The sequence below is a fragment of the Trachypithecus francoisi genome, unplaced genomic scaffold (genome assembly GCF_009764315.1).
Source record: "Trachypithecus francoisi isolate TF-2019V2 unplaced genomic scaffold, Tfra_2.0 Lachesis_group21, whole genome shotgun sequence".
Taxonomy (NCBI): Eukaryota; Metazoa; Chordata; class Mammalia; order Primates; family Cercopithecidae; genus Trachypithecus; species Trachypithecus francoisi.
Window position 1 is genome coordinate 58,713,718 of NW_022681467.1, and position 24,299 is coordinate 58,738,016.

Below are 24,299 nucleotides of genomic sequence, written 5' to 3' on the forward strand. Positions count from 1 at the left end.
GGCGCACGCTCTGCTGCAGCCTGGATGGGCTGGGGCTTCGGGGCTCACTCCTCAACCATGAGACCCCTTCACCACAGCTGAGGCTGTCGCGGTGGTCTCGGGCTCCCACTCTGAAAGCCCCAGGAGAGGGTCTGAAGGGGGTGAGTCCCTCCTCCCGACCTTCCTGCCCATCGTCTCCGGAGCTGGATGGCACCGAGTCCCCGCAGGCAGCGAGAGAGTTGCCCCATGACGGAAGGATGTGGGGACCCGCACCCAGCCAGTCTCACCCTGGGCTCAGCAGGAGTTCAGGGAGGGGTCCAAAGGGCACTCCTGCCCACGCCCAGGCAAAGCAGCAACAAGAAACTGGGTGGCCAGGGCGTCCGTGCATGACCCCAAACTCCTCGGCGTTAGAAAAAGGCTGATGAAGACCCGAGACAGAAGCTTCCTGTGGCTGTTTATTCTACTGCGAGTAACAAACTCTAGGTCGTTCCATGTTCTCATGTACAGTGATAGAAGCCTCCGCAATATAAAATACAATTTACAGGAATCTCTATCAAGTAAACTAAAGAAACACACTTGATTTTTACATTTGTGTATTTAAATTAGAAAAATTTGCTTTATATGTTAAACAAACAAAAAAAAACCTTCACATCGTACTAGATGTTGGAAAGTGACACCTACTTTAATTTAACCTATGGACACTTGGCTTTCAACAGCAAACATCTCAAACTGATACGTTCTCAATGTTTTCTTAACTTAAGAAATCTGTGCTATAAAGTGAAAAATCTGTAGTGACGTACAATGGAATAACAGACTCCAAAGGACAAGTGAAGTTCTTTAATTTTATATCTGTAAAAGTAACTTTATGAAAATATAAAAAATTATCAAAGTGTATTTGTACAAATAAATTAGCCAGATGTTTTTTACTTCACACTTCAGTACTCAAAAAATACACAAGCAAGAGACTGTTTCACAGTGAACAGCTTCCTATCTCATTTGCAGTTCTTGAGCTAATAATCACTATTTCTCATCTCAGACTTTATACGAGTATTGTTCCACTTTCAAGGACAAAGTTTTAAATATATCATCTGACAAATACCAGTTTGAGGCTGACTGCACTTTTCTCGGGACACAGAACTGCTCAGAAGGTGAAACTGGACGAACAAAACGTTCCGATTATTCAGATCAAGGACTCCTCCCCACCCCCAAAGTACACTTAATTGGTTTGTTACTTTTTTTTAGGCTGGTCAAACTTAACATTTTTCAATAAATTGTTATTTAAAATGCAACAATTATACTAGGACAGATGTTGCTTTAAATCATGGTTTTGAAAAAATTGATAAGGTGACATATAAAAGCTGAGCTCGCTAAGAAATGTGTTTTTGTTTCCCAGTTGAAAATTGCAATTCAAATTTTATGACAAAAGAAAGATGCATTTGTAAGTTTTGTGTTTCTCAAGACTCCAGATACAAGCTACTAACACTTCTCCCCCAGCCGCAGGGTGGACGCCTGCAGGTCACGCCCACACCGGCCTCCGGGACAGCGGCTAAGACCTGTAAAAGCAGCTTTTGGAAACACAAACAGATGAGATGTCACTGAAGGTATGGCTCTAGGGTCCAACGAAATTCCCTTAAAATTTACAATAGTCAAGTTATTGGAAAAGATAACTTTATGATCTGAAAAAGCAATATGCTCTGTAGGCAATTTCCCATTTCTTTAACTTTAAATGGAAATATTAAAGTTTAGTTTTTTTTTTTAAAAAGCATCAGAATTGTAAAGATGTGAAATCTAGTAAGAAACCATTTACACAAAATTACAGTAATTTTTAAGTCCAGAATATTCTATCCTGAATCTAAGATCGTGGCTATTTCAAAAGCTACTTGTTCAATGCATTTTACGAACGTGGCTTTAAAAAGGGTCTCTGCCCGGCCGGGGCGTCTAGGCCTGCGAGGTGGTGCCAGCGTCGGAGGCCCTCGAGGCCTCGGGCTTCGGGTCCCGAGCGCTCTCTTTGCTCTTGCTCCGGTCCTTGCGGTCGCGGCCCCGCTCCCTGTCCCTGGCCTTGTCTCGGTCCCGCTCTCTGCTCCGGGACCGGTCCCGGTCGCGCCTCCGGTCTCGCTCGCGCTCTCGGTTCCTGCTCCGCTCCCGGCTGCGGTCCCACTCCTTGCCCCGGTCGGCCTCGCGCTCTCGGTCGCGGTTGGCGCTCCTCTCCCGGTTTCGGTCCCAGTCCCGGCTGGAGTCCTTGTCCCGGTGTCGGTCCCAGTCCCGGGCCCGGTCCCAGTCCCGCTCTCGGCTCCAGTTTCGGCCGCGCTCGCGCTCTCTCCGCCGGTCCTCGGACGCCCGGCCCTGGGCGTCGGGCTCCTCCAGCGGCTTCTCTTTGGGGCCCGCGTCAAAGCGCTCTCTCTGCCTCCCTTCGAAAGTCTGGTTTCTGTATTCGTGGCCTTTGCCCTCTCGGAAGTCGGGCGATGCCCACTGTCCGTCGGCCTCGGGGCCCTGCCCGGGCGCACTGGAGGCGAGCGCGGAGGGCGGCCCGGCCTCCTCCCAGCGGTCCTTCCGGTGCTGCGGGGGGTGGCTGGGAAGCTCCAGCAGGGGCCTGGGGCCCGGCTTCATCACCGGCGGGGCCTGGCCCTGGAAGTGAAATCGCGGCGGGGTCTGCTCGCTTTTTTCAGAGAAGGGCGCAGACCCCCGCAGTCCACCGAACTGCAGGGGTGCTGGCGCTCTTTGGTTTGTGAATCTTGGTGGTGAATGGACCCTCTGGTCTTCGAACTGCTGAGGCTGAATGCCCCGGGGACCTGGCATAAAGTTAGGGACCTGGCCTCTGGGTCCTTCGAACTGGCTGGGATGAGGGCCCCGGGTAGCTTCAAACTGACTAGGATGGGGCCCTCTTGGGCCCACGAAATGGCCAGGGGGCGGTCCTCTCTGACCTCCAAACTGAGAGGGAGGGGGGCCGCCTCGGGGCCCTTTCAGCTGGGACAGCAGCGGCCTTCTCTGGCCTCCGACCTGGAAAGGCGCGCCGCCTCTGCCTCCCAGAAACGGCGCTTGCTCTGTCCCTTCGAACTGGGCGGGGCTGCCCGAGACCTCGTTATACGGGGCGTCCTGGAACTCCCTCTTCTCCCCATGGGGATCCTTGCGTTCTTCAAATTGGGATGGTGCCACTCCTCGTGGTCCACCAAGGTAAGAGGGTGCGGGGCCTCTGCTGTCCCCATAAGGAGGTGGCCCATGTTGCCCCGAGAATAAGGAAGGGATGGGCCCCTTCTGGGCTCCAAATCTGGCTGGCGGCGGCCCTCGTGGCCCCTCGTTAGAGGCGATACCCTCTTCTGGAAACGGAGGGGCTGGCCCCCTTGGTCCCGGGAAACTGGGGCCATGAAGCCCTGACATCCCCAAAGCATGAGGTCCAGGTTCACGCTGACCTTGAAACTGGGGCTGCGCGCCCCCTGCTTTCTGTCCTGGTGTGGGGAGTGGGGTGGTGCCCTCGCCGGGTCTGGCCTGTGGCTCTCTGTCCCCCTCGGTTTCAACTGCAGGGCTGCTGCTCCTTCCAGCAGAATGAAGATTTCTTGGGTCCTCATACTGAGCTGGGCCAAGAGCCTTGTCCTGCGACGCGAACCCTGGGCTGGTGAAAGGGTCCCTCTCACCGTCGTGCTGCAGCGGGAAGCTGGGCTGCAGGGCACCGCAGGGTGGTGTGGGCAGCAGCACCCTCCGGGCAGGCCTGGCTGAGCTGTCTCCAGCCGTGGCAGGGCGGGTGCCCTCACCGGGCTCTGCCTTCCAGCCGTCCTGCTCGGACCCCGCTGGGGGCTTTTCGCCTGAAGACCAGGGGGAAGAGGCTGGTTCCTTTTCCTCCAGGACTGGCATGGGTGCCTGGCCCACAAGGCCGCCCCTGCAAGCATCTCTCTCAGGCAGGGCACCTTGGGCACCACGAGCCGAAAGCCTGGAGAGAGGCTCCCCCTCCCCCTCCCCGGTCTCGGCGGCCAGGCGCCTCGCCTGCCGTGGGTCTCTGTGGTTTGACGCCTGGCTGGCGGGGGGCAGTGAGGCGGGCTTGTCTGCGGGTTGCTGCTCTTGCTGGAATAGCTCCGCCTTGGGCAAGGACGACTTTGGTGGTGGAGACATCAAGGCGTCCGACACCGAGAAGTGGGCCATGGAGACCCCGACAGCGGCCCTCTGCTGCCTCAGAGCTTCTTCCTGCTCCTCCAGCTGTCTCTTCTGCTCCTCGATCTGTTTGTTCAGCTCTTCTAGCATCTTCTGTTGTTCCACCAAGGAGGGCGTGGTGGCCCCAGCCACCGGCTCAGCAGGCCTGTCCACGGAGTTCCTTCTCACGTCGGCACACATCCTGTTGGGCAAGTCATCAACAGTCACTTTCGCTTCTTCTAAGATGGTCTCATCCTCGGGGTCGTAGGCCACCTCTTCCCGCTCGGCTGCAGCTGCTTCAGGAGCCCTTTCCACCTCGTGGCGCCGGCCTCGCTCCACAAGCTGAGTGTCGAAGGCCCTCTCGGGGTCATACTCCTCCTCGGGGTCGTATGGCCTGTCATCCTCCTCTTCCTCCAGTGCCTTATCTTTTGATAACTGACCGAACTGCTGGACGATCGGATCTAACAGTGGAGGCGCGGGCACCCCGTCCTCTGCTGTGGTTTTGGGCTCCTGGGGGAGACCTGTGGTGGACCCAGGCGGCTCCCGGACAGAGGGGTCGAATGATTTCTTCTTTCCAAAGAGAGTCTGCAGGATGTGCTCCAGTGGTGAAGCTGTTTTGGAAGCAGAGGAAGCGGCGGAGGAAGCTGCCGTGGAGGCTGCTGCTGCTGTTGTGGCTGCTGTGGCTGGGCTGGTGGCTGCAGGTTTGAGGGATGACAACACTTTTAGCACCGGTGGTTCTGGAAGAGGGGGCGGAGGGGGAGGCGACCCAGGGGGTGTGCTGCTGACAGCCGTGTCTGCAGAGTACAGCTGATACTTGGAGGGCTTCTTTTCGGACTGCGGGGCTGTGGTTACTTTTGGATAGGCCGGAACGTCCACTTCTTCTTGTTGCAGTCGGGTTCGCTTTTCGTCCATCTTATCTAACTCTCCAGTGTTTGCGGGACGTTTTATTTTTTGGCAGATTACTAATCCAAGAATTATATTCGGACGTGGTGACTCAAGACCTGAAAAACAAAATATTTGTGCAAATTTTAGAATCTAAATCCAGCTTTCACCCTTCAGAGGTGAATTTTATTAAGGGCTTTCATGGGAAATGTTTAATAGAAATAAGCCATTCTGTGGCAAAATAAAATCAAGTGTCAAGATAGTTGCAAAAGCCTGGATGATTCTGCCCCAGAACACATCATCCCGGGAACGCACCATCCCGGGAACGCACCGAGCCAGTCCTCCCGGAGCCATGTGAAGGGGGCGACTAACCCCTCGTCACCAACCACAGAACTGAAGGCCCAATTCACGAGGGAATTCATCCCAATCATCGGAATTTGTTACATATTTTAAAGAAATTATCTGTAATGCTAGAGCAGAAGTGTGGAGGGGAGGGAGGCTGTGGTGGGAACCTACAGGGGTGGAAAGGGCATTGTCCCAGGTGCCCTCAACACAACAGCTCAGCTATGCTCTTCTTCCCCTCGTGCCACTGCCAGGAAGGTAACAGCCCTTTTTTTTTTTTGAGATGGAGTCTCGCTCTGTTGCTGCAACCTCGGCTCACTATAACCTCTGCCTCCCGGGTTCAAGCGAATTCTCCTGTCTCAGCCTCCTGAGTAGCTGGGATTACAGGCACACACCACCATGCCTTGCTAATTTTTGTGTGTTTAGTAGATAAGGGGTTTCACCATGTTGACCAAGCTGGTCTTGAACTCCTGACCTCAGGTGATCCACCCGCCTTGGCCTCCCAAAGTGCTGGGCTTACAGGCATGAACCACCACACCTGGCCCTCTTTTTGTCTTTAACTTAGGAGTTGCAACACATAATTACTCTAAATATACTAATATTAAATGTTTGATTAGGTGCCAATTCAACTCAATTCAGAATTATCAATAAAGCACAAGCATGAGGTCATCCATTAGTCTCTGGTGTCAGAATTACAACTAGACAGAAAAACGGCATTAAATGAAATGGCTAAAATAAATTCTTTGGACTGGGCGTGGTGGCTCATGCCTGTAATTCCAGTACTTTGGGAGGCCAAGGCAGGTGGATCACGAGGTCAAGAGTTCAAGACCAGCCTGGTCAACATGGTGAAACCCTGTCTCTACTAAGAATACAAAAATTGGGCCAGGTGTGGTGGCTTACACCTGTAATCCCAGCACTTTGGGAGGCCAAGGTGGGCAGATTATGAGGTCAAGAGATCAAGACCATCCTGGCCAACATGGTGAAACCCTGTCTCTACTAAAAATACAAAAATTAGCTGGGTATGGTGGCGCACACCTGTAGTCCCAGCTACTCAGGAGGCTGAAGCAGGAGAATCGCTTGAACCCAGGAGGCGGAGGTTGCAGTGAGCCGAGATCACACCATTGCACTCCAGCCCGGGCAACAGAGTGAGACTCTGTCTCAAAAAAAACAAAACAAAACAAAAAACAAAAATTAGCCAGGTGTGGTGGCATGTGCGTGTAGTCCCAGCTACTTAGGACGTTGAGGCAGGTGAACTGCTTGAACCTGGGGTGCAGAGATTGCAGTGAGCCGTGATCGTGCCACTGAACTCCAGCCTGGGCGACAGAGTGAGACTCTCCGTCTTGGAAAAAAAATAAATGTTTTAGGTTTAGAAAGAAATTCAGTGAGCATTAACATATCAAAGACTGCCTAAGGCTTGCGTCTTTGTAAACACAGGACACTGTGCTCACATGAAGCACAGAGGTGCTCAGCAAACAGGTGGCAAAGAGCAGAGCAGGTGAACGACGCGCACTGGGGGTTTTAGGGCACAGTATTAGTTAAAAAAAAAAAATTCTTCAAAGATAACTATTCCCAACGTTGTAAGCTGTGGTAACTTAGATCAGGAGTACTAACATTCCAGTAACAACCCTCCCCACACTCATAATCAATCAAGAATGCCAAAGGGGAATAGAAAAACCCACATCCCAAAGCAGTAGCTAAGAATGCTACACATGGGCAGAGCGTTTCAGCAGCGTAACAATGTATGAAACTAAACCGTCAAAACTCAATGCACAGATAATTTAACATTACTGTGGTATAGAAAAGGTGCTCACGTTACAGCTTTTTTTTCCCTTACAATGAAAACCAGTACGATTTCCCGTGCCTCTGGTGATGTTAAAGATCATCACAGATCGCTTCAGGTTGTTTGGACAGGCACCACCCTGTAGTTCTAAATACATTTGTTGTTACTCTCCCTAAATTCCACTAAGGAATTGATGGACAGGCTGAGCACACAGGGTAGTGGGTGTCCATCTCACCCTTAAGGGGGGAACACCAGGCCTGCCAGACTGAGTTGGGACCAGCCTGCTCATGGGACACTCCCTCCCTCCTGGCGAGAGGGCCAAAGGCCTCTTCCTCACAGGCTGCCGGGCAGAGCTGAGACTCGAGCGCAGCGAGAGGGGTGAGGTATCCCAGCACCTCACCTCCACCTCCTCTTCATTCTGTTCCCCGGATGGTAGCACGGTGCCAGTGAAAGGGCTGGGTGGGCACAGAAGGAGGGAAGCAGGAAAGCCAGCCAGGCCACACCGAAGGGCACAGCTGAGCTCTGCTGCTCAGCAAATACGAAGGGCAACCTGTCAACCTCACGTTCTGATTACCATGAGTTAAGCGTATTTTAAAATAGTACTTCTCTCACCACAATAGCTATCTTTTTACTGAATAAGCTATTACACAGCTTACTCAAATCCACTTTTCAGGTCTGGTCAGTTGTGAAATTGGCTATTATGGCCTTCCCGGACCATATATCTGCAGAGCCCACCACGCCCTGGTGGGAAGGGCACTGAGGCTCAGGCTGAGTTCCTGTAAGCCAGGCCTTCTCCCTGCAGAACCTGACACGGGGAACAGACACAGGCATGGGCTAGGCTTCGGGAGGGACCCCCCAGGCAGTCGGGCTTGTGGGGCCTCGTGTGGGGAAGTCACCTGGGGGAGCCTAGTGCCGACTCATTGAGACAGAGGGGACATGCCGCCCAAGGGAGACTCTCAGCTTCTAAAGGGCTGTCAGGGTGGCGGAGTGATGTACAAAATCACGGTTACGTGGTCGTCTTGTGGTGTCACTCCAACTCAAACTTTTAATGGCTAACTTGCTTGTTAATGAAAAAAATAATGAGTATATCCCAGCTCTGGCAAGATTCTTCAGTCTTGAAAACAGCAACCACCTGGAGATTGGCATCAAACACGCAGCTGGCGCGTGTGAATGCTCCCACTCTTGGTGCTCTCGTCTGCAGACACTGGTGACTGAGCAAAGCTGCAGAGTCAGATCGGTGTTCATTCTGAATTTCCCCGCCATTTAAAATTTAAATTGGGCTGTCCAAAAAAGCACACCCGTTGTGAAACAGTCAAACTTGTCACCCACTCCTGTTTGTTACTATGGTTGCATGAACATGTAAAACGTGGCCGGCACCCACTCCTGTTTGTTACTATGGTTGCATGAACATGTAAAACGTGGCCGGCACCTTGGAAATAACTCCTCATGGAAGCAGCAGTGCCGTTCACCTGACTGGACCTTGGGAGCCATCTTCCCTGGAGGAGAGGGAGCGCCTGGCAGTGCCTGACATGTCCAGCAGACCGGTAAGGTCAAAAGGTCACAGAGCCCACACCTCAGGAGGGGCACTTGAGGTTGCCCAGGGGCTGTTCCCAGGCTCACCCCTCCCCTCGGCAACTGCCCCGTGGTGTGTGTGAACCCTGGGAGGGAGTGTGCCCCGGGAAGCTGCAGAGACTGAGGCCTGCGTGAAGCGGGCACCAGCCAGGCCGCAGGCAGCACAGGGCACGGCAGGCTTACTTACCCACCTCCCTCCTGAGGGCTACTGAGGCCCTCCGTTCATAAAGCAGGCGGCCAGGAGCAACCAGGGCCCGGGGCCCAGAGATGCCAGCTGCGGCTAAACGTGCCCCTGCACTTCCACTGAAGGGTACTGATCAGGCCTGGAACAAGGGTGTGGACGTTCCCCCAACACCCTCTGAAAGGCCAGAGGGTGAATGGTTTTCTTCTGGGCGTATCATGTGCAAGCAAACAGGCCTTTTTAGCACCATGTCTGTGTCCTTTGCATATTCATGAAGGAGGCGTCTGGACTCAGTGGTCAGAATCAGACCACACGCACAGGAAAAGAACGCAAGACACCGAAGACAAGGGGTGTATTCGAAAAGCTGTGTGGGCCAAGACCAAAACCAGGATCTGTGTCCAGGTGTGTAGGCAATAGGGACTGGGGGACAAGGCAGCTGACGAAGGGAACCACCTGCTTCGGAGGATGCAGGAAGCGCCCTTGGTACTGAACCTGAGGCTGCAGGAAGACACTCCCTCTTACTAATGAACCACCTGCAAACCTGACTCCTCCCAACCCCAAACTATCACAATGAGGCCTTTACCCCTAAACCCACCCACCGAGCACATCCTACTACCAGTGATTTAAAATGAAAACTCTCTCAATGGTCTGCTTCTGTCAAAACAAAATGTTCACACCTGCTGGAACAGAAACTGTGTGGAAGTTAATCAACAAGGGTTCCGAGTATGACTTGGATAGAAAAGACTTGGCAATTAAGGTGGGAAGAAGTGACTTCCCCCAGCCCACCAAACACACCCACTCACACACACACAGACCCTCCCTCGTTCCAACTGGGAATCCCTATGACCTGCACAGAGCCGCTGGGTCCAGCACGCCTCAGGTGAGAGAGCGATGTCCATCTTCTTCTGGGTGCCGGGGTGCCAAGAAGGGCCCCAGGGCAGCACCAGCCTGCACTGCATCAGCTCCAGCAGCTGCCAGGTGGGCTGCAGGGCCGGGGGCACCACCAGGGTGTGCTGCACTGGCTTATGGAAAGCAAAGGAGGGCCTAGGATAGGTGACCAGGAGCCACCAAATGGTTCCAATTCAAACAAACAAGGACCAGTTTCCACGAAATATGTTTATTGATTTAGGAGAAGGCAGTACATTCCATTCAATACTGTATGACTCTGATTACAATTTCCATGCAAAGCTGCTACTGTTACATACACACGTGAAAACTGAAGAAATGCTTACCTGACAATATTTCAAGTCAGAATTTCTCAGCTAATTTAGAAAGCAGTTAAAAGTGAATACAGAAGGACACTATGGATTCACTCTTCCCAGAAGAGCTTTCTAATGTATAAAGACCTCAGAGAAAAGAGCCCTTTCCATTTGAGCAGCTACAGAGGGTGGTGTTCCTCCTGCCCTGTACTTGGGGGGAACAGACTGTGCACCCATGTTTATGGACCGAGGTCACTTGACAGGCATTTCAGACCAAGGCTCCGAGGCCTGCGGCTTCATGCAGAAATGACGAGGGCTGGGCATGGTTTACAGGCAGGCATCTGGCTGTGGTCCAGTCCCGTAAGGGCCCCACACAGAACCCTCCACAATGAGCCTTCAACCCGACTCATCTCCCTTCCATGAACAAGGCCCTGAGACAGGCCTAGACTCTGCCACCCCAAGTCCCTGCGGGGGGCCCTGTTGGTAGAGCTGGAACTGAGTGGGGTGAACGTCTAGGTGGAGAAGGTCACCCGGACCCAGGCCTCCCAGTTGCCCCCCAGTGATGCTGAGTTACGGAGAGTGCCCCACTGCAGGGCAGAGGGCAGAGGAAGAAAACCTGGTGTTTCTGTGGACAAATCATTCACATATGCAAGGACCAACGTCCTCAGGGAGATCCCGCTACTGCTGTGACCTGCACGGCTCCCGAGGGTGCTGCGGGGGCAGCTCCACTCTCACTACCCGACTAGGGCCAAGTGTTGACGGGACGGGTGACTTGGTTTCCCCTGAGGGCACAGCTGGGCACCTTCAGTCCTTCACTTGCTGAAATGTGAACAAGCACCCACGGGGCTGGGCATGGACACCACGCTGCCAGAGCCCATTAGGCCCCACGTGTGGGAGGCAGGACACCTGCAACTGGGTGGTATAAACCGAGGCACATGGATGAGTCGGTCACTCTTTTCTGTGTGGATCTCTACCCCCAACAGGACCTTCTCCTTAACACCCCAGGGGAAGATGCTCCCCCATCCGTGCCCTGATGCAGATGGGCAGCTCAAGGCTGGGGCGCCGGGTCTCCTTCAGGCCTGTGCTGCATGTGCTGCAGCGAACTGAGGCTCTGGAATGGCACTGGGCCCTGCAGACCCTCGCCCAGCACTTCCAGGGACATGACTCTAGGCCACGCAGCACACACTCACCCCTGACCACAGCTCTGTGGAGTCAACACCATCAGTGCCCTCAGGTGTGGCCTGTGCTGTCCAAGGGCTTCTGGGCAGAGACTAACTCCATAAGGACAGGGTCCGCTGAGACAGAGGAAACGTGCCAGGACCTAGCCCTACACACACACACACGCACTACACATTTACACCACAAAGCCAGGACACACATGTACATGTTTATATCTAGAAAACGCCAAGTCAAGTAATCAGTACGTGAAGTGGGCCAAGTACCCAATGGCCTGGCCCGGGGAAAAGGCTGTTTAGTGACCATGGAAGTGTGTGAAATTTCACGCAGACATATTCATGTCAACAAGGACATCAGGAGAATTAACATTATACTGAAGCCTTAAGTTAAAACATTTCTGAAGTGTATGGAAAAGTTTCACTCGCTGTTACTTCTCTAAAGTCCCTTGCCCTGTGTTACTTTACCCAGACGCCTCTGCTCTTTATGGTGCGTCAAAGTCCCCGGAGCGTTTGTGTGTCCCCCGTCAGGCGGCGTCGTGGCCTCAGCAAGTGCCTTGGTGGGCGAGTGTGACGTTTCCCCAGCTGGTCGCGGAGCTGACAGTGTGGGTGGTTGGCACCATTGCACTCAGCAGACAAGGTGAGTGACCCCAGCCCAGCCCTCCTTGTCCCGGTGCCATCCGGGAGGTGCCGGGAGACCGGTCCTCTCCCTCTGCCCCAGGGCTGCACCTGCCCAGCCAGCCCTCGCTGTGGGGAGAACGGGGGTGCCGCTCCTCTGGTGGCCTCCCTGGGCCCCATCACTGCCCAGTGTGGGGAACCCTGTGCCCGGCATGTGCTGGGGCTCGCTCAACCCCCTACGTACAACCTGTGCTCACCTGACAGCTCCAAGTTTGGAGACAGAGTAGGGAGAGGAGCTCAAAAAGGGATGAAATATCGCTTCAATTTTTTTAAAAAGGGGAGGCTCGCTATCTATGAATTCACATTCCTGTAAATAAAAAGTGCTCTTTTCACCCCAGCAGTGAGGCGCTGAGGCGCCGCAGTGTCTGCACTGACTGCACACACACTGCTGCACTTGCAACTGACCAGGCGGTCTTCACAGGTGCTTGAGAGGTCAGCTTCTCGGTCTTCACCTCCAGGAGGGCCGGGCTTTTCCTCTCCCTGGTCACGCGGAGCTGGCCAGAGCTCTTCACAAGCGTCACCTAGGACATCTACCAGGGTCCTTTCTGCCACCCATTAGGTGGTTTCTCTTTATCCCAAGTAGGATTTGAGGGGACACACTAAAGCACTTTGCTTTTAAAAATGTATCTGGCACTAAAATAATTTAATGCATCATGCCAGCAAATATTTAACCCTGAAATTACTGATACCAACCAATCCCTTTATGGACATACAATTCCACAACACAGGCACAGGCCGAGCCCACTCCAGCTGTGAAATGGGCTCCAGTAGGAACATGGGCTGTGCCTGGGGTGACAGAAGTCTCGCCCAAGATGTGGAGTGGCCCCTACAGAACCTCAGCTAGCTACGGTGAGGCGTAAGGAGTGTGGGTGGGAGCACCCTGCACAGCTGTGGCAGAAACACCCGCCGAGGCCCAGTGACAGGGACAGAGGGCACTGAGGCACAGGGTCTAGACAGCACCTGCCTTTATGACGAAGCACTTAAGAGAACACTGTGTAATTCACGCACCCATTTTTAGAGAACACGGATCCTCTGGGGACTGCATGGCCAAGGAGACATTGCAGTTGGGCAGCAGATACTTATCCCTACCTGAAGTCACATCAGCTTCTGCTAAGGGGCTATGAAAGAGCTGGTCACTGACAGAGCATGTGGCCCCTGGAACCACCCTCAACTCTTGACAAAGATATATTTTAGGCTATTTGTAAATAATCGTTTAAGTACAGTACTTCCCAAGGAATGTGCAAACACAAAGTAGCTGGCCAAAGATGAATGAAGCTATTACAATTTGAGCCGCAGATCTGAAAGTAATTCTTTCTAGAAATAGTTTTCTATGTCATTATTTTTAAATCTCCTGGAAATCCACCCCTGTTAGAGAAGTGACCCCTGATGGAGCCACTTTCTGGTGTGTGCTGGCTCCTGAGTCTATCTGGAGGAAAACACAAGGCAGCTGGGAACGTCACCTCCCTTTCTGGCTGAGCCTCGGACTCCTGGGCACTGTGTCTTCTCTGACCTGAGGCCAGGATGAGCTGGTTGCAAGCTGTGGGTTTTCCCCTCTAAAAAACTCTTCTGAGACAATTTATGCTGTGAATAGGGGGCCCTTCTAGTGCCACAGTCGTACGCCCTCAAAGATGAATCCTATTGCTAATCGCTGAGTCTGTGCTCCTAACTCCTGCTCCCAGAGAGCCCTGGGCTGGTCAGGACTCAGCGGGGCATGTCAGTGGGAGGAGGGGTGCGGGTGCAGGTGCAGGTGCAGGTGCAGGTGGGCCTCACCTCCACCCAGAAAGCCAGCGCTTACCTGGTCCCTCAAAGGGCAAGAGTTTGGATGGAACAGGGTCCTGGGCGCTCAGTGGGATCAGGTAGAGGTCCTTGACGTGCCTGTTGTTATTAGCTACAACACCAAAGCGGCCACGGCTGCTAAAATAGGAGTAGAGAGAGATATAGGCGACCTCCTCTTCCTCTGTGGCGGGGTGGAAGCGGATCAGACAGAGCTCCTGCAATGGAAGAGTGGGAAGCACTCATAAAGAAGATGCGGCTCAAGCATCACACGCCCGATTCACATCCTGCTTTCAACAGGAAGCCTTGTAAAATCTCTCCTACTCACAGCCACGATCCCATAGAGCTCCTGTCTCAGTGAGGCAATTCGCGTGACATGTGAGCCCAGCAGTGTCTGGAGCAGAGCCGGCTTTTCCTACATGCACGATGGCCCCAGTCACGAGGAACCAGCTGCATGATCTGCAATGGCTGGCTGTGTACCTCCCCAGAGGAGGGTTAAACTAGACAGGATCTAGCCCTTTTGTGAACCTGACAAAGACTACAGAGCTTCCCGAGAGAAAACTACAGACACACACAGCTGTAGCTAAATCTCAGGGGGTCCCAGAAAACCAAGACCGTTTAAGAGCCCAGGTTGAGTGCCCTGAGCCTGATCACCCCCGCAAAAGACACCTTCTGCTCCTTCAATCATAAAAAAAACAAGAAAATAAAGCTTATATATTTCTTACTAAAATTTAACTGCACATACATTATAATAAACTAGAAGCAACCCCCTACCACTGTATACTCAAACACCTTCACAAAGTAATACAACTGTAGAAACTTTTTTTTTTTTTTTTTTTTGAGACAGTCTTGCTCTCCCAGGCTGGAGTGCAGTGGTGTGATCTCGGCTCACTGCAAAACTTAATTTTTAACATTCACCTGGAAATATCTAATAAGCTATAGGCTAACATTTTAAGTGTTAACCCATCAAAATAAGAGGTTAAAAAAAGATGTGTTTAAATAAACACAATTTTCCGTGGTTGCAGAATTTATACTATAAGCAGATACCTTGGACACAGAAGACTTGAGTTTGCCAACATAATCCCAAACTGTCTTCGGTGCAATCCTCCCACCAATGTGGATCGTGTCAGGCAAATCCTAAACAGAAAGCACTGGAGTAAATCACTTTGAACTGCAGTAGTCACAAAAAGATGAATGCAGTCATTTGAATGTAGTCATACTATCCAAGATTCAAGAAGACCACAACTATTCCAAGGAAAACAGTCATTCTTGTATTAAATGTATTAAATGCTGTATTAAATCCAGGATTACAAGTTACCAAATCCAAGGGGGGTATGATGCCAACCTTCTGCCAAACAAGATTATGTTTAGAAATTACTGCCCAACACTTCTATGCTGTCTTTACGTACATACACAGAGAGTAACAATTCACATATGAGCCAGGGTGACTCCTTGCATTAAAGTCATAAATGCCAGTGCTGTTTTCTGGTTAATTCTGAAACTAAAAGGCCTGCCATGGGGTCATATGCACCACCCCACAAGTGGCCAGGTGTGTGTAAAGCTGGCTCCGAACACCTGGCTGTGCTGGTGGCTGTGCGCACAGCCATCTGGTCAGTGCCCCAGCGAAACCGGTCACTGACAGGCCAGACTACAGGCTCACATTTCTGACCCTGTCCAAACTGCTGAACCTGTGGACTCATCACAGCATCACCACTTTGCATTTAGAGGCATTTCTGTATCCAGACAGTCAGTTGCAAGGGTGTCAGGCATTTCTGTTTCTCTCCTACTTCTTGAAAGTCATGCGTTTGACTCTAGTTTAGAAACTCCTATGAAAGACACACACACACGCACACACGTTTTCTTGGTTCTAACCTCACTGAGGTAATCGAAACACCCAGAGACAGGATACGCCTTAGTGACAAATTTTGCCACACTCTGCATGTTAATAAATCCTTTCCAAATGGTGCTGAGTCGAGACAAAAAGAGGGTCGTGTCTCCCTCTGGAGGGGACCGTGACTCTGAGGTGCTGTAAAACAAAACCATGGAAAAAAAGTCAATGTCCCTCTGTGCAATGAGAATTTCAAAAGTAGATTTTTTTTTTTTTTTTTTTTTTGAGACGGAGTCTCGCCCTGTCGCCCAGGCTGGAGTGCAGTGGCCGGATCTCAGCTCACTGCAAGCTCCGCCTCCCGGGTTCACGCCATTCTCCTGCCTCAGCCTCCCGAGTAGCTGGGACTACAGGCGCCCGCCACCTCGCCCGGCTAGTTTTTTGTATTTTTTTTAGTAGAGACAGGGTTTCACCGTGTTAGCCAGGATGGTCTCGATCTCCTGACTTCGTGATCCGCCCGTCTCAGCCTCCCAAAGTGCTGGGATTACAGGCTTGAGCCACCACGCCCGGCCGATTTTTTTTTTTTTTTTTTGAGACAGGATCTCATTCTGTCGTGCAGGCTGGAGTGCAGTGGGGCAACACGGCTGGCTGCAGTCTCCACCTCCCAGGCTCAGGTGATCCTCCCACCTTAGCCTTTCAAGTAGCTGGGACTACAGGCGTGCATTACCACGCCTGGCTAATTTTTGTCCTTTTTGTAGAGATGGGGTTTTGCCATGTTGCTCAGGCTGGTTTCAAACTCCTGGAATCAGGCACACCTCCCACCTCTGCCCTGCAACATGCTGGGGTGACAGGTGTGAGCCACTGTGCCCGGCTTCGAGTACAAAGACTTTATACGTAAAAGCAAAAGTGAACTCTTGTAAGTTTTACGTTTTTGGTAGCTTACTTTTGCCAATTACTTACTTAAATTATAATGATACAGACATTTTGGTTAAAGAAAAATAAAGTGAACAGACAACAAAACTGGATGAGCACAAATCTAAATGTAAATTTCCAAGATCTCCACTTCCAGAAGGACAAGAAGGCACCCTACAACTGGGACGTTCTAAAAGATGAGAGTGAAGCTGTATTCCAGGTTAAATTTCCGAGTTCAACTATTTAATCACCAGTTATCTTTCCTTTTGTTAATCTAAAAAAAAGTTTGACTTGTTCAGACCACACCTGAAGGACGCACCTGATATTTGGTGACGGAGGAACTGACAAGTATCTTGGGTCAGGAGATGAGGACGGCTTAGCTAGGATGGACTTGGGCACCATCACAGAAGTCAAGACAGGCTTCGGCACGTCCTGTCTGGCTTCCACCACGTGGGTGCTGTCTGGGCGGGCTGCTGCGGAGGCCACGGCTGTGCATGAACTGCTTGGAGCGGTCCTGGGGTCCCGGCCGGACACTGTGACGGTGGTGACCAACCCGCTCCCACAGGAGGCTGGGCAGGGGGACAGGTCTTCCAGCGGGGAGGGCTCGGGATGGCCATCTCCTAGAGGCCCAGGGAAGTATGTTCTGTCCGTGTTTGGATGAGAAGCACTTTCGAGGCCTGGCTCAGAGGCAACTTCAGGCAGAGCCTCCGGCATTACCTCATCAGCTGGATCAGGAGCCGGGTCAGGGGCAGAGCTGTCAGGCTTTGATTTGAAGTCTTCTTTCTTAACAGAAGCTGACAGTTTTTGTTTTTTTGGAGCTGGCTCATCTTCTGCGGAGGGAACCTGGCCTGAAGAAGGCAAGGAAAGGCTCCGTGAGAAACCCAGCCTGCAAACGACTGTCTCTCACACAAAGCCGAAAGCAACGCTCTAAAGGCAGGGCGGGAATCATTCTGGCCTTTCTGCACGTTTAAGCTTGGCTTAAGTGTAGTTGCTTTTACAAGGATTCAGTGATATTTAACAAAATCAAGTTTAGTCTTGGCTTCAAGGCTCCATCCCCCAAACTGTGCGCACCTGTGCAAATTTTACAGTTGAGATCGAAGAGGTGTGCGCGGTGCTGACTGGTGGTGTCTTTCAACATGCAGCTGAAGACGTCCAGGAGCGGCGCTGTGCTCTTCTCAGGGGCAGCACGTGCCGACTCTTGCTGTTCCTAAAAGAAAAACAAAAAAAGTGAGGTCATTTCTTCTCCAAACTCAGCTCCAAATTAACAACACCCAAGACAAGTGGTCTCATGGGATTGAGACCCACAGGGAGAAAAAAGGACCACCGAAAACAAGGACTGGGGAACGCCATAACGACACACACCCAATACAAGGACTGAGGAACGCCACAATGACACACACCCAATACAAGGACTGAGGAATGCCACAATGACATACACCTGCTGTAAGCTCAGTGTTCTGCCCAGTAATTTAAGATAACCTCAAAACATGTGGGATGGATTGATCTATCTTGGTGAACACAAAAGCACCCAAACGCTTACCTCTGAATCTGACACTGGCGGAGAGTCCTCCAGATCAGGGATGGCCTCCTGCCTGGGGGCCGTCTTCTTGCTTTCATTGTGCAGTTTAGTTCTGGACTCCATCACCTGAAATGAAAAAGACACCACAGGGCTGAAGCCTTGTTTTCTAGGAGGAAAGCATTGCTCATGCGGCCGCCTACGAATTTGTTCCTGTTAAACTTGAGTCCCGGGTGCCTCCGCGGGTGCCCTCCGCACTCACAGATCTCGTCGGCCTCTCTTTCCACGTGGAAAGCTCTTTAGATACAAGTTCTTCTGGCTTCAGTCTCACAAGTTTTGCCAAAGAGATTTCCTCACGCAGAACACGATGGAAGAGTCCCTGTAAACAAACATTTTTCATTTACTCAAATACTATTCCTGTATCTATCAATACAGAGAGCTTATGGAAAACAGAGCTGCCCAGAAGTTTAGCGGGCACAGGAAAAACGTCCTCAGGGCCCACTTGCGTGTGGCACTGGGCAGACCTCTCTAACTCCCCAAATGGCCCTGTGACAGTGCACCCTGGGTCATCCCTGCTGTGAGCAAATGGGGGCCCAGACAGCACAAGCCATAAGGTTAAACAGTGGATCTCACGGCCTATGCTGCACTGGCTCTGCTAAAAAAACAACACACACCACCTAAGGAAAAACAATTATGTACACAAGGTGGACACAAGTCAAAAAGGTAGTGTCAGGGACAAAGGAAGGAAGAAATCATTTGTTTGTGGCTGTTTAATGGTGAGATGCAAAGTCAGGGTCTTTCAATATTCTAAAATTCTAAACAGGGAGGGGTTTGGAGGCCGATGGAGAGAGAACACCAGAAGGCTGTAAGCCTGGCGGTGAGAGGCCACCAGGCAGGCGGCCTATCCCTCCCAGCTGGAGTTTCTGTCCTTGTTGCATGGGTCAAGCACCACCCACCCCACACTGCAGTGAGGAAGGACTGATTCCACAACCTGGGCATAGCAGCCCCTGCTCCAAGTGGTGAGAACTCACTAAAGCAGCCCAGACTGTCAGGCTCACTCAGCTGGTGAGCAATATGAGAAAATAAGGTGGAAAAGGCTGTCTGAGGCCATAATATGGACACCCTCATATGCTGGGATAAAGAATTGGACTTTGGCCGGGCGCGGTGGCTCAAGCCTGTAATCCCAGCACTTTGGGAGGCTGAGACAGGCAGATCACGAGGTCAGGAGATCAAGACCATCCTGGCTAACACGGTGAAACCCCGTCTCTACTAAAAAATACAAAAAACTAGCCGGGCGAGGTGGTGGGCGCCTGTAGTCCCAGCTACTCGGGAGGCTGAGGCAGGAGAATAGTGGGCACCCGGGAGGCAGAGCTTGCAGTGAGCTGAGATCCGGCCACCGCGCTCCAGCCTGGGCGACAGAGCGAGACTCCGTCTCAAAAAAAAAAAAAAAGAATTGGACTTCATTTTGGAGCCAGTGAAGTGACTGGCTTGTAACTTTACAGCAATGTTTAGAGGAGACTAATCTGGTGATAAAACGTGGACTTCAGGGAAGCCAATAAGCAGACAGGACCCCAGTTAAGGCAGGGAGGGGAAGGGCCTTCCAGGACCCTCAACACCAATATGACAATACACGGGCTGGCGAAAGGGTCACAAAGGAGAAGGAGACGTCTCAGCTTTCCTGGAAAGGACACAAACATCTCAAAATACTGTTTGGTTTATCCCTTTAGCATCCAGTGAACAGAACAGGAATACTCCAATGCACCGACACCAAGCACACACCTGATTTTTGGGGTCCTTCAGGTTGAACATGATGCTGCGGTATTTACTCTTGTAGCGATTATCTGTGACTTGAAACAAGCTGAACATCTCCTTCTCAATATGGAGGGCGATTTTTCCTACTTCGCTTTCTGTCATGATTAAGTCATCGCTGTCATTGACTCTGAACAGAATAAAAAAAGGAACTACATAAGACACTTGCGTATATTAAACTTTTTGAACAGTGAGGCCATCCTGCAGCCACACTCTAATGAAAACCCTTCCATTTTAATGGGTAAGAAATCAAGCAGAACAGCCCACCTTTTCCACAAAATCTCTTTTAAGGAGCGTCTGATATTTTGCCGAATTTGTGAATTTGGCTGCGATGGGGCAGCACTCATAGCCCCAAGGCGTCCTGGGGCTGGCGAGGCCGTTGGAACAGAAGGTACCACTGGCTTCCTTACGGCTCCCACCAAGGCAGCAGAGCCGGGGAACTTCTTGGAGGCAGCTGCAGGTGCCGGTCCTGCCTGCCTGGCAACTGCAGCACCACTCGATGGGGTAGCGGAGAGCCACGGCCTCTTGGGGATGGTGCCCTTGAAACCTGAGGGCGGCTTTTTAACGGCTGGTGTGGCTGCTGCCACATTAGCAAAAGAAGATTTCTTTGGCACGAGGTTTCTAGGTGCAGGCTGCTTGCCCACCGCAGAGCCCGGAGGGGCTGTTTTCTTTGAGGCTGCCGTGGCTGCCGCTTTCTCCTCGGACCTCCTGTCTTCCTTCGTGGCTACAAAGGAGAACACAGGCGCTGAGTGAGGGAGGACACCGCGGGGTGCTGTCACCTGACTCTAAACCTATAAGTGCCCACCTGGCATTACTGAATAGGATACACATAGAGAAAAGGATTTGTAAAATCTTAACATTCAGAGGAGCGTAAGGGAAGACCGCCAGCAGCATTTATGACAGTGACTACATTTTATTTCAGAAAGAAAAATGCTTTATTACATCTTTCACCGTCAACCAGCAAACTCTAGTTATTAAAGGCTTGACTTGAGCACTAGCTAAGCTTCAAAACTGAAGGACCATCTCACATTATCAATTTTAAAAAGGCAGATTTATAACAGCACATCATTAATTCAACTGCAAGCTTTTTTGTAAACTTCAGTGAAAAAGATCGTTTTAGAAGGGTAAAACAGGTTCTCTTATCCTGGTGGGTGGGGTGGACACATCTCACTTCATTGTCCTTCCAGACTGGAGTCCACTGGAGGTGATGCCATTAATAAAAATAAGGAAAGCTGGCATACACCTGCACCACGGGAAGAGCAGCCACACCTTTACACGAAGAGTGAGAAGCTGAGAACGCAGCAGTGCTATTACAGGAATGTTTCCATTCACAACCCTCACGCTGTAATTCCATTAAGTATTAATCCAAACAAGGATTATAATTGAAAGCTCAAAGAGGTCAAACCCCCTCAACTTGCACAAAAAGCCTTCTATGCCAGTGGAGAATCAATCACTTTATAACCCCGTGTGAGACTGTCAGAGCTCAAAGGCCCTCGAGCAGGGGACAGACAGTGTGCCAGTGGACAGGGCTCACTGGGGTGTACTGCAAGACAGGGCAGGGATCCAGCTAGTGGGACAAAGGAGTGAAGCGCCTGGGGAATAGGGGGCCCCCGTGAGGGCCCCAGGACAGCAGAGGCCGTCTCAGCTCCACGGGCAAGTGCCTGGGAGCTGCCTTGGGTGATCAAGTAAACAAGGCCCCTCCTAGGGAAAGGCTTTTCCAACGATCTGTGCAGCAGCAAGCCTCCCAAACTCCCAAAGGCCTAACAGGAGAACGTGACAGATGCTCTCAAGAGCGCTTCAGTTTTATCCAGGGATTGAAAACAAAACCGCGCTCCTCCACCGTCGTCTTACTGACTGCTTTCAATAAATGAGGGAAGTCTAAAAGCTCAGGAAAGAGCCAAGACTCTACAAATAAGGCCCGATTCAACAGCCTGCCCCAGCTTGGTCCTGCAGGACGCCCTGCATGTGCTGCCAGGCTTGGCCATGTTGGCAGCGGGTGCCAGTCCTCCCCAGCAGCCAATCCATCAAGCAGCAGCCTCACGGCTGTGAGTCTTCCCAACTTCCCAGATAAGTACAATTCCTTCCATGTTACAAAACTTGCAACAGTATGACATAGATCCAAAAAATGGTGTCACTGTTAACAGATAACCCAACTTCCAAACAGTGGTGTCACTGTTAACATATATTCACCCCGACTTTCAAGATTTCCATGTGTTCTTTCCTAACCATCATTTTAATGGTAACTAAGTAAAGGCAAATCCTGTATTTTCATTTTAGAGCCCGTCGAACCTCATGGCCCCTGCCTACCCCGTGCTAGATGTGGTCCAGCCACAGGACGCCCTGCTTGGCAACACCGCCAGGCCCTGCCTCGCTCACCCACAACCGCACCCCAAAACACTCATTCCTGTTGGAGCTGGATCTTAAAAGTGCACTATAAAGCAATGGCAATGTCTAACAAAACAGGAACAAAGGTGAGTTTTTATCTGTCCTGGAAACTCTGCTTTTAATTCTATATGTACTATTTCATCAGATCAGGTCTAAACACCCAAGTAGTCACTACCTTAGTGTTTGCAAATCTGTAACAACTCAGTTTAACTCAGACTTAGCTCACAGGTCTGTAGCATCTTGCCTGCAGGGTTCCAATAGGTCAGTCAGGTTAAATAAAAATCACTAGAGGCCCTTTTTCTTGGGGGAAGCAGCGAGGGGGTGGGGTGGGGAGGGAATGAAAAGGCACAGCAGGCCTAGGGCGCTGGAGGCCCACAGGCAGGAAGCTGAAACCAGGCAGGCACCCAGAATCAAGCCCTGGTCTCCAGAGGCGGCAAACACCTGCCAGGAAGCCAGCCATCATGATTCAAACTGAAACCTCAAACCAATTCAGTGCCTGCAATAGAAAACTGTGGAGTGTTTTAGTATCACGTTTAAAGAACTCTAAAAAGCTGGCTTAAGGCATTTCCAGAAACCTCAACAAAATGCCTTGGCTGTCACACACAGAACACCTGTGTGCTGTGACCTGAACGGTATCTTTAGTGGTGTTTAGTGTTCACCTTGTTTCAAGTTAGGGTTATATGCTAACTTTAAAAACATCAACTCCATTTCTCCAGATCGTAAGTGTTGGAATGAGAGGTCATGGCCATGCTCGGTCTCTCTGCTCGGGTAACTAGAGTACTGTCTCCCTCACTTAGGAAAAACCCAAGTTGAGACATGAATTTTAGGGCATTCCCAATACACAGGATTAAAATCACCCATTACTCGAGTGCGGACAGCAGATGAACGTAATTTATTTGAAAAGCAGGAGATACCTTTCCTTAACCATTGCTATTTTAGAAAATTAACTGCTCCCTTTCTAGAGGCAACTTTTGTCATCCCTCATCTGTGCTTAAAGAGCATGGAAATGGGCAGTCAGGTGACTGAACGGCAGAACGTTCCAAGACGGGCCTCTGGGAGCAGCGTCCTACAACACACAGAAAGCCCCATTCCTGCTCGGAAGGGACATGTTCCATCCAGCGACTGCTCCAGGGACCCGAGCACACAGCCGTTCCACACCAGGTGGGACAGCACGGCTGGTGCTCAACTTGGGTCAGCTGCTGCCGAAATGGGGACAGAAACTCACTTTTTAGTAGAGCTAAAATTCGATTTGCAAGTTCATCCAAATTCACTTTGAACTATTATGGTGTACAGCATTAGAGAAGGACAAGCAGCAACTCCAAGCAACCTGGGAAAAAACCCACTGCAGAGAAACAGGGCCCTGTCAGGGTATGAGCCTCCCCTACACGCTGCTGGGTTCCCTGAAGGCAGCAGAGGTGGTGACCTGGTCACACCACACAGCACTGATGCCTGAGAGCTAGGGGTTCCCTGCCCCTCCCCACACCTCTCTGCCCCTTGGTCGCAGCGCTGTCTCCTTTAGCTCCCATATTCTGGGGGCCTGCCTAGGCCACTGGCCCAGATGAAACTGTTGCTGCCGGGTCTGGGTTTCAGCCAACTGCAGAATGGAGCAGGTCGTCGTCGTGCACATGGATCAGCAGCACACTCTAATTGGCCAATTTCCCCAAGCAGAAGGCTGGCTGGTTTGGGTGCTACTGCGCCGCTGGCCACTGGGTGGCACCTGGGCTTGAGCAGAGACGGGGAGGAGAACATCAGGCCCCCACCGGAGGATGGTGCTACTCGGCTCCTCTCTAGAACCCATCCAATTGCCCCAGTGGAAGTTTTAGCAGGACAGGGATTAAAATATGGGGCAAGAGACCAAGTCTGCTCAGTTCTGGCCTGTCCAGAGGCCCACGTGTAGCGACCTTATGTGCTGGATGGCTCCTCACAGGGAAAGGAACTGGTTATAAAAAATCACTAAAAACCACCTCTCGCCCTCGCTAGGTGTTAACGATGAAGTGGCCTGCCCTGTCACAGTACTGCTGGCTGGTTTAGGGAAGCTGGGGCACTCAGACCTCCAACCGGCCTCCCGCGGTGTCCTGAATGCTGCCTATCACCGTCCGCTACAGCTCTAAGGGCTGTTCCTATGCTATGCACCTGAAAATAGACTCAAGAGACACAGGGAAGGAACCGTGGAAG

General features: G+C 51.5%; 1 protein-coding gene across 2 annotated transcripts in view; it reads right to left on the bottom strand.

The window, feature by feature from the left end:
• Positions 1 to 416: 416 nt before the first annotated feature.
• The window catches only part of DIDO1 (death inducer-obliterator 1), a 63,361-nt gene continuing 39,478 nt past the window's right edge, over positions 417 to 24,299 (bottom strand). For both annotated transcript variants that reach the window (XM_033187034.1, XM_033187033.1), the window contains exons 7-16: positions 20,007 to 20,463; positions 19,710 to 19,869; positions 18,193 to 18,309; positions 17,955 to 18,059; positions 17,486 to 17,621; positions 16,734 to 17,262; positions 15,550 to 15,703; positions 14,725 to 14,814; positions 13,700 to 13,895; positions 417 to 5,099 (exon numbers count right to left, since the gene is read on the bottom strand). In XM_033187034.1, the coding sequence (XP_033042925.1) occupies positions 1,918 to 5,099; positions 13,700 to 13,895; positions 14,725 to 14,814; positions 15,550 to 15,703; positions 16,734 to 17,262; positions 17,486 to 17,621; positions 17,955 to 18,059; positions 18,193 to 18,309; positions 19,710 to 19,869; positions 20,007 to 20,463 (5,126 nt within the window). In that variant the 3' untranslated portion in view covers positions 417 to 1,917. The remainder of the gene's footprint in view (positions 5,100 to 13,699; positions 13,896 to 14,724; positions 14,815 to 15,549; positions 15,704 to 16,733; positions 17,263 to 17,485; positions 17,622 to 17,954; positions 18,060 to 18,192; positions 18,310 to 19,709; positions 19,870 to 20,006; positions 20,464 to 24,299) is intronic.